The following is a 10370-nucleotide window of genomic DNA, read 5'->3' on the forward strand; positions in this document are numbered from 1 at the left end:
ATAATTGTGAGAAATCAATGCTTTTTATGCATTTTTTGTGTATCATATGCTTCACGGGTTTGCTAGTGTTTTGGTGCATATTTAGGTACATATGGAAGAATGAAAGAAGCAAGGAAAAGTGTCCAAGAGTGAAATAAGAGCATTTGGAAGGATTTTTTCCTTAAGGTCAAGTTAAAATGACCATAACTTTTTTCTACTCAAGTTTTTGAAGTAATTCAAATTGGAGATTAAAATTCATCTCAAGAGCTTTCCAACGACTACTTACATGCCTTATTCCAATGAGTAATGAAGAAGTTATGACCTTCCGAAACGAAGCTGTTTCGCCAGAAAAAGTTGCACGTCCGTGCCGATTGATGCACGTCCGTGCAAGATCAGGCAGTAGCTACTGTTCTCATTTTAACAGGTGTGCACGTTCGTGCAACCTTTGGCACGTCAGTGCCGACCTGTAGACGGACCGATTCTTGGTTTCTCCGTCCTTTTACTTGGGGGTTATATAATATCCCTTCAGCTTCATTTGTAGGGGGGGATCTTCTTAGTTTAGTTTTAGCTTAGGTTAGGGTTTTTAGAGAGAGAAACTCTCATTTTCTAGAGAGAGAAAGTGAGAAAAGCTTGTTGAAAGCTTGGAATATGAAGAATTGAAGGAAGGAAACTTGAAGATTTGGATACTCCTTGCAATATCAATGAGAATTTCTTACTCTCTCTCTCCTATTTTGTTATTCTATTTACTTATTTTTGTACCTTTTCATCCTTAATTACTTGTTTATGTTAGATTAGTGTTTGATTTTATGTTCTTAGTTATTAATTCCTTTAGTTTTGCAATTTATTATGATTTGTGAGTAGTTCTTTTACTTGGGATGGTTGAAACCATTGATGAATTCACAAATACTTGGTTGTATGTGTTGATTTAGCTAATGTGGGATGTTCATTAGTTGAGCTTAAGTGGTTTCATTGTTAGTTCTTGTAAGTGGCCATTGCTAGAACTATTTATCTAAGCTTTCTCAACGAAGGATCGAGAGATGAACTTGAGTTGGCTCCCTTATGCTTAATTGACTTAAAATGCCATGAGAATAGGAATTTCTAGTCAAGGGAATGTTTATGTCATCGTGATTATGCTTTACCACTTGTTTTATGCTTTGTAACCACGAGAGTAGGTTATATTCATGACTCAAGTAATCCCTCTAGCTTGAGAGAGTAGTTGGGTGCCTTAGATGACTTCCCCTAATTTATCCCCAAATTGCTATGTCTTGTATGCTAAATTGTAGTTTGTGAATGACTTAATTGGTGGATACCTTCCCAAGATCCTTGTTATTATTGTTTGTAGTTTTTCTTCATAACTCATAACCCAAAAATACTTGACTTAGCTTATCACAAATCTATATTTGTTAGTGCTCCCCTTAGTCCTTGTGGGATCGACCCTTACTTTCCCTTTCTACCCATTAGAGAGACCAAATTAGGTTTTTATCTTTGGTAGGCTCAACGACGGCCTATAAGTGGCCGCCGGTCGATGGGCAGCAGTGTTGGTGGCAGGCATGTGTGGTGGTGTGTGTGGGTGGTGATTGAAACAAAAATAAAATAAAGGGGAAGGGGAAAAATTAAGAGAAAAAGAGAGAAAATAAGAGGAGAGAGAAAGAGAGTTACTTTTGGGTATTCTCCACCTTGGGCAAAGTTTTATTTGCCCATGTGATGGGTATTTATACTCTCTTTTCTAAAACCCTCCGGGACTTAAATTTCTTTTTTACCCTTAATGATCTATTTCCTAGTCAAACTAATATTTCGACTTTCTTTAAAAACTCATTGACTTTAACATTTCCTTTTATAAAAAAATATGCCCCTATATTTACAAATTATGAAATAAAATATTTTCAATATTTTTAAATAATTAAAATTAAATCTTCAATCAAAATAATTCTTTTTAAATTAATGAAACACCATAAATAATTCATTTTGAATTATTTAAATACTTTAAGAAATACTTATTTAAATTAACATACGTATAAAAATACGGGGTATTACAGTCTACCCCCCTTAAAAGAAGTTTCGTCCCGAGACTTGGTTAACAAAATTCAAACTTTTCCTCACTTTGTATAATATTGTTGTACTCTTTTGTCATACTTTTGCCATTGATGTATCTTTGAAATCAAAATTACTCAAAATAACCGTTTAAAATGTGCAAAAAACACAAAAATAACTAAAAATACAGGGAAAAAGCATGAAATTCTACTGCATTCTACCCCCCTTAAAGAAAACGAGTTACGTCCCCGTAACTCACCATACCTTAAACAACTCGGGATATTTATTTTTCATCTCATCCTCAGCTTCCCAAGTTGCTTCTTCATACTCTTGGTTAGACCATAGCACTTTAACAATCTTAACTTCCTTATTGCGTGTACTACGCACTTTACTGTCAAGGATCTTGACAGGTCTTTCCTCATAAGTTAAACTTTGATCTAACTTCTTGGTTTCAGGTTGTAGCACATGTGACTTATCAAGGATATACCTTCTTAACTAAGATACATGAAATACATCATGCACTTTACTTAGCTCCATAGGTAAGGCCAACCTATAAGCCACTTTGTCTATCCTTTGCAATACTTCATATGGACTAATATACTTTGGGCTAAGCTTTCCTTTCTTTCCAAATCTCATTACACCTTTCATTGGTGACACCTTTAACAATACTTTGTCACCGACCGCAAATTCCTCCTCCCTACGCTTTAAGTCCGCGTAGCATTTTTGGAGATCTTGCGCCGCTTGAATCTCCCTTACCTTCTTAACTGTATTCTCGATCATTTGAGGCCCTAAAATCATTGTTTCACTTATGTCGTTCCAACAAATTGGACTACGACACTTCCTTCCATATAATGCCTCAAATGGAGTCATGCCAATGCTTGCATGGTAGCTATTATTATAGGAAAATTCAATTAAGTCTCAGCTATCTTCCCATCCTCCTTGGAAATCTATAACACAAGCCCTCAACATGTCTTCTAAGGTTTGAATGGTTCTCTCAATTTGCCCATCTGCGGCAAGGTGAAATGTTGTACTCATTTTGAGTGTTGTACCAAAGTTTTCCTACACACTCTTCCAGAACCTTGAAAGAAACCTAGAATCTCTGTCAGACACAATATCTTTTGGAAATCCATGTAATCTCACCACATTTTTTATGTAAGCTTTTTCAAGTTGTTCCATCTCCCAGGTCTCCTTCATTTGTATAAACACTGCAGATTTTGTAAGTTTATCCACTACTACCCAAATGGTGTCATTTCCACTCTTTGACTTTGGGAGGCAAGTCACAAAGTCCATTGAAATACAATCCCATTTCCATCCAGGGCTGTCCAATGATTGCATAGTTCCTTATCTCTTCAAATATTATTGGAAACTCCTTAAGTGCACATAGGCACCGCACTATAATTTATTCTTGTGTACTAAGACACTTGATAGCTCAATTTCCATGCTTAAAGCATCAATAAAAATTATATGAACCATAATAAAATTCCCTTTTCATATTTCAAACCAAATTAAACATTTAGTTTAATTAAACATGCTCTCAATCATGTCAATAATAGAAGTGTGGTTCATAATCAACATGCCAACATAATTAATTCCAATCACCAATTCATTATAAATAATCCATACATCACAAACCATTTACTAACATTAATCCAATCACAAATTCCAACCAACACATATCGTGATACTACTTGTAATTAATTAAACAAAGCCTAGCATGCTTCTACATATTCAAATAATTACCAAGTACGCGAACGTACCTTAAATATGATCTCAAAGTCGCCACAACTAAATAAAATCACTCACTTGGAAGTCTCCTACAAACCAAAATTACAAATTAAAGAGGCATTAACACCTACTCCACACAAATTTCCAGCAATATATACACTCTTTAAATCACTCATAACCCTCTAAAACAAGCTGAACATTAATTTAAAACCCTTACTTTTATTCCCAATTAATGGGTAATTAAAAATCCTTTCAAGAAACATAATTATAGCTTATATATAAAAATTCCAGCTTTATTAAACCATCTAAAATTGTTGTAATTGTGTTTTAAACCACTTATTTCAATAATTCAAATCATCCATAAACAATTTCCATCAATATACATAAACTTAGAAACCTAGGGTTTATAATTTAGGGCTTTTTTAATTCAAAACCAAATCTGAAAATTTATATACAAAATACTTATCATCAAACATCATAAAATCATCACAAAACCTAAAAACAATAATTAGATTAAGGGTAGATTTAACTAAAAATAAAAAAGAATAATTTTTTTTTTCGAACACCGGTGCACAGCACCACCACGGCAGGCTTCTGCCGCGCCTGCCTGGTGGCTGCTGCTGCCGGCGAGTGGTGGTGGTGGCCGCCAGCCGGTGGGCAGCAGTGGTGGTGGTCTAGTGTGTGGTGGTGTGTGTGGGTGGTGATTGAAATAAAAATAAAATAAAGGGGAAGGGGAAAAATTAAGAGAGAGAGAGAGAGAGAGAGAGAGAGAGAGAGAGAGAGAGAGAGAGAGAGAGAGAATGTTACCTTTGGGTATTCTCCACCTTGGACAAATTTTAATTTTCCCATGTGATAATAATACTCTCTTTTCTAAAACCCTCCTGGACTTAAATTCTCTTTTTACTCTTAATGATCCCTTTCCTAGTCAAACTAGTATTTAGACTTTCTTTAAAAACTCATTGACTTTAAAATTTCCTTTTATAAATTGCCCCAATATTTCCAAATCATGAAATAAAATATTTTCAAGATTGTTAGATAATTAAAAATAATTTTTTAATTAAAATAATTCTTTTTAAATAAATGAAACACCATAAATAATTCATTTCGAATTATTTAAATACTTTAAGAAATACTTATTTAAATTATAATACGTATAAAAATATGGGGTATTACAGTACTTATAATTGTACCACCAACCCTGAAGACCACCTCATGGCCTACACCAATCTCATGTACTTGCAGGGGTTGGATGACGCCACCTGGTGCCAATGCTTCCCGGCTACATTGAAGGGCATCGCCCAACAATGATTGGGCAATTTTCCAGGCGACTGCGTCAATAGCTTCAAGACGCTTGTGTTCTTGTTTGCTTCTAACTTCTCTATAAATATCTCTGCCAAGAAAACAAGTCTTGACTTGGGTGCAGTGCAGCAGGGGGATTAAACAAGGCTTCGGTCATACGTCAGGCGGTTCAATCTGGTGAGAATCCAGATTCAAGTTATGTCTGACGATGTGGCTTATACAGACTTGTTTAAGGGTTTGAAGGAAGGATCGACTTTTAAGTTTGACCTCGTAAGAAAGAAGGTTGCCATCCTCCAGGAAGCGTTGATGGAGGCGAAAACTTGTATACAGGCAACCGAGCTCTACTCCATCAGCAAGCAGTCGGATTCCAAGAAGTATGACAAAAAAAAGAGTCGACAAGCTCTGCCGGCTAAGAAAGCTGAAGAGAGTAAGAAGAGAAAAGAGATTTGGGCGGTTGACGACTCTGATCAGCCGTCCCAGAAGAAAAAGAAAGAGTTTAAACCGTACGTCCCAAAGTACGAGTTTAACAAAGACTGCTACTCCTTCCTCATGGAGATAAAGGACCAGGTGACCATGAGAAGCCCGCTGCTATGAAAGGTTCCGCCAAAAATCAGAACAAAAACAAATACTGTCACTTCCATGGGGATATTGGCCACGACACCAACGACTGCTATAGTCTCAAGCGGCTATTGGACCGTCTGGCTGATAAGGGGGTGTTGAATCCTTACATCCTAAAGTCTAAGGTGACCCTGAAGATAAACCCCGGGTAATCGTCCAAAAAGGATGCCCAACCTGCTAATAGTTCGGACACTAACAAAGAGCCGATCTACACAATAGCAGGCGGCTTTGCAGGAGGGGGCCCAACCATCAGGGGCACCAAGGACCATGTTAGACGGCTAAATGTCAGTTGATTTGATGAGGGTCAGGCGTCTACTGATACCTTCCCTGAGGTCATCATCACTGAAAAGGACAGGGGCAAGGTCCGCTGACCACATGATGACCCCATTGTCATTGAGTGCAAAGTGGCCAACCAGAAGGTCGGCCGGATCCTCATTGACACCAGAAGCTTGTCTGACATCATTAGCTACAAGTGCTTGTCAAAGCTGAAGTACAAGCCCAGCAGCATGCACATAGTGTCTCACCCCTTGGTTGGTTTTGGGGGGTGGGGTTGTGCACCCAGTCGGACGGATTGATCTACCCATCCGGCTGGGGGAGAAAGGAGAGGGACGCCTTATGGTTGTCCGGTTCTTGGTCGTAGAGGAGATGACCGCCTATAATACTGATATTGGGTCGTCCAACTCTGAACGAATCTAAGGCTATCATTATTCCATCCCTCATGCTGCTGAAATTTAAGAAGGATGATGGGTCTGTTGGCTCCCTGAATGGGGACCAGAAGACGGCTAGAGAATGCTACCTCTGAGACATCAAGCCCATAGTGGCCGCAGCCGGCCGATGTGAGGAGCCAATAGACCTTGACGATGTCAAGGAAGTCGAGCCTGCTCTAGCAGCAGCCGGCAAGAAGAGAAAGGTCGACCAGTTGGTGGCCGTGAAAAAAGAGAAGCAATAACAATCACTGACCGGGGAACGGTCAGATGAACTCCGTCCCCAGGCGGCTGGTGAACATGTTGATATTGCTTTGGACGACAGCCGTTCGGAGCGTACTATTAAGGTTAGGGCGGCTGCTCTTGCCAAGCTGGGTGCAGACTTGCACAATTTGTTGAAGGAATTCAAAGACATCTTTGCCTTTAAAGTGGAAGAGATTTCAGGCATCAGCCCGGATCTAGCTGTCCACAAGCTCGTCGTGGATCCCTAAAAGAAGCCGGTTACCAAAATAAAATAAACCACGGTGAGGAATGAAGTCAGGCGGTGGCCGCTGAAGTGAAAAAGCTGTTAGATGCCAGGTTCATTCGGCAATGTCCCTTCCCAGATTGGGTTGCGAATGTTGTGCTTGTAAAGAAGCCGAATAGTACCTGGCGCATGTGTGTTGATTACACTGACTTGAACAAGGCATGTCCAAAGGATAGTTATCCACTTCCAAAGATCGACAGTCTGGTCGACTCTAAAGCCGGACATGCTTTGATGAGCTTTATGGACGCCTATTAAGGCTTTCATCAAATACCCTTGTGGAAAAAAGATCAAGAGAAGACGACATTCGTCACTGATCAGGGGTTATTCTATTATATTGTGAAGTCGTTTGGCTTGAAAAATGCGCCTGCTACTTTCCAAAGAATGATTAATACAGTCTTCATTAATCAAATCGGGAGGAATGTAGAGGCGTACATTGATGACATGATAGTCAAATCCAAGCAACAGGCGGATCATCTTGCTGACCTCCGAGAAACCTTCACCACACTCAGGCGGCACAAGGTCATGCTCAATCCCAAGAAGTGTGTCTTTGGTGTTGAGTCTGGGAAGTTCTCGGAATAGGCCAACCCAGAGAAGATGCAGGTGGTCATTGACATGAAGTCACCCCGCACTGTCAAAGAAGTTCAGAAGTTAACAGGTTGTCTAGCGGCATTGGGGAGATTCCTCAGCAGCCAATCAGGTGACAAGTGCCTCTATTTTTTCCAAGCTATCAGAAAGAAGACTATGTTTGAATGGGGGGATCATGTAGAGGCAACCTTTCAGAAATTGCAGGAACATTTACACTCTTTGTCGAGGCTTGTTAGCCTTATGCCAAAGGAGACGCTTTACATGTACTTAGCCGTCTCAGACCATGCTCTTAGTGTTGTTCTCCTTGCTAAGAGAGATGGCATCCAGCTCTCGATCTATTTCATTAGCCATGTTCTTCGAAATGCTGAACTACGTTACCCAATGGTTGAAAACTTTGGCCTTACTCTTTTCATGGCAACCAAGAAGTTGAAGCCTTACTTCTTGGCACATCCGGTTGTGGTCATCTGGTAGGATGCTCAAATGGGCTATTGAAATGTAAGGTCTTGAAATCTATTTCGAACCAAGGAAGGCAGTGAAGGGTCAAGCGTTTGCCGACTTCGTTGTTGAAATGACAAGGCCGGTTGAGCCGGAGAATCTTGACCAGGTTTGGAAAGTTTATGTAGACGGGAGCTCTACTATGAACGCCTATGGTGCAGGGGTTATATGTCAGTCCCCTAAAGGGGACAAGTATGAATATGCACTACGGTTCAAGTTTCAAGCCTCAACTAACGAGGCGAAATATGAAGCCCTGCTAGCCGGTATCCGCATGAGCAAGGCGGCAGGGGTAAGAAAAATTGACGCCTGCTCTAATTCACAATTGGTCATTAGCCAGTACCATGGTGACTATGAGGCCACTCATCCGGCCATGATAAAATATTTGCAGGCAGTCAAAACTGAAGCTAGGACACTTGATGAATTTCACTTAAGTCAGGTGCCCAGATTCAAGAACAACCAGGCGGATGCTCTGTCCAAATTGGCTTCATCCGCCTCATGTGATACGCCTCGGTCAGTCTTCTGGGAAGTAATGGAAAAGTGAAGTATTGAAGAAGACCCCATTGGAGTACTAGACCAAAGATCAACCTGGATGGACGACATCCGGGCCTATTTGCTAGATGGCACACTGTCGGATTCAAAACTAGAAATGGTCGCAATGAAAAACCGGGCGGCCAACTTTGAGATCAGAGACGGAGTACTTTTCAAGAAGGGCTTCTTGATGCCTCTATTGAAGTGTATCACCTCTGGAAAAAGGGCAAGAGATTTTGGAGGACTTACATTCGGGCTTTTGTGCCTTACATTAGGCGGCAGGTCTCTAGCAGAAAGGGCCAGGGCGGTAAGGCTACTTCTTGCCCACTCTTGAGGCAGACGCCATGGAAATGGTGAAGAAGTGTGACAAGTGTCAAAGATTTGACAGACTCATACACCGTCCGGCCACTGATATGACGGCTATTCATAGTCTAATACCATTCGCCAAATGGGGCATGGACATTCTGGGTCCGTATATGCCTACGCCAGGCAGACGACGGTATATTCTAGTTGCCGTTAACTACTTCACCAAATGGGTAGAAGCAGAGGCGGTCAAAGGCATTAAGACAAAGGATGTCATCTCCTTCATCTAGAAGAATATCATCACCTGGTTTGGGGTACCTATGTCTATGGTCTTTGACAATGGCCCTCAGTTTGAGACGCTTACCCTCAAGAATTGGTTGGGAGACCAAGGGGTCTCTCACTATTTTGCATCAGTCCGCCGTCCCCAATCAAACGGCCAGGTTAAAGCCTTCAATGAGCTTATCTCAAACGGCATAAAAAAGAAAATTGAAAGGGCTGGCGGTCTATGGGCAGAAGAGTTAACTCATGTCCTGGGCCATCAGAACAACAGAAAAAGGGGCAAGCGGTGAAATCCTATTCCTTATGGTATACGGTGCTGAAGCCATCTTACCCATTGAGCTTTATGAGCCAACTCTTCGAATCATGTTGTATGATGAAGAGGCAAACTGGGAGGACATCCGGCTAGCATTGGACTCACTCCCGAAGCGCAGAGGAAATGCTGCCTTGCGTCATGAGATTTACCGTCTCAGAATGACAAGAGCCTACAACAAAAGAGTACACAAGCGGCCCTTGAAAGTAGGGAACTTTGTGTTACGGAAAATGGAGACAACCGGTAGGGCCAATGAGCAAGAAAAGTTGACTCCCAATTGGGATGAAGGCCCCTACCGGATCTATGAAGAAGTAAGAGGCAGCACCTACCGTCTGGAAACTCCAGACGGCAGACAGCTAGCCAGAACTTCAAATGTAGATAACTTTAAAAAGTACTACTTCTAACACTTGAAAATTTTATGTAAATAAAAAGCCTATCAATGAAAAAGTTGCTTTTTATTCAATTCTGTTGCTTTAATTATGTACATCCCCTAATGGGAATACCGTCTGTGCAATGTGCAGACGGCCTTATTAAACCCAATCGTTTGCTCCAACATGAGTATGACATCCGGCGACGCCCATCTAGGTGAATTCGTCGCAGAGAGCATCTTCCATCCGGGTGGTACATTGCTCTATAAACTTATCATAAACGGCAAAGATTAATTATCCCAATGAGGCGCACTCATAACCGTTTCACACAAGCAATCTAAAGGAAACCTAGACGGAGTACTAAACCCGTGTGTCCGCAAACACCAGCCGGTAACCTACCGTTATTCTAACTTAGCTTTCATTAAGAATTATATACTTTAAGAAGTCCTCCCAATGGGGCAAAACGACGCTTGAGTATAAGAATGGATTGCAAATACCCCAAATGGTTAAAACGATCTCTTTAGTCCAGTAGACTGAGCAATCTCCGAAGACCGCCTAGGTTCCAGGCTCAAACCGCCAGAATTTTGGACGGCTGTAAACTTGGTTTGGGGCAATCACGG

General features: G+C 40.9%; 1 protein-coding gene across 1 annotated transcript; it reads right to left on the reverse strand.

The window, feature by feature from the left end:
• Positions 1–2265: 2265 nt before the first annotated feature.
• LOC110712091 lies at positions 2266–3345 on the reverse strand. The gene is made up of 3 exons (XM_021890510.1): positions 3089–3345; positions 2593–2899; positions 2266–2505 (listed from the first exon to the last, which is right to left on the reverse strand). The coding sequence occupies exons 1-3, from the start codon at positions 3343–3345 to the stop codon at positions 2266–2268; spliced, it is 804 nt and encodes a 267-aa protein (XP_021746202.1).
• Positions 3346–10370: the final 7025 nt, after the last annotated feature.

Source organism: Chenopodium quinoa, unplaced genomic scaffold (assembly GCF_001683475.1).
Source record: "Chenopodium quinoa cultivar QQ74 unplaced genomic scaffold, ASM168347v1, whole genome shotgun sequence".
Taxonomy (NCBI): domain Eukaryota; kingdom Viridiplantae; phylum Streptophyta; class Magnoliopsida; order Caryophyllales; family Amaranthaceae; genus Chenopodium; species Chenopodium quinoa.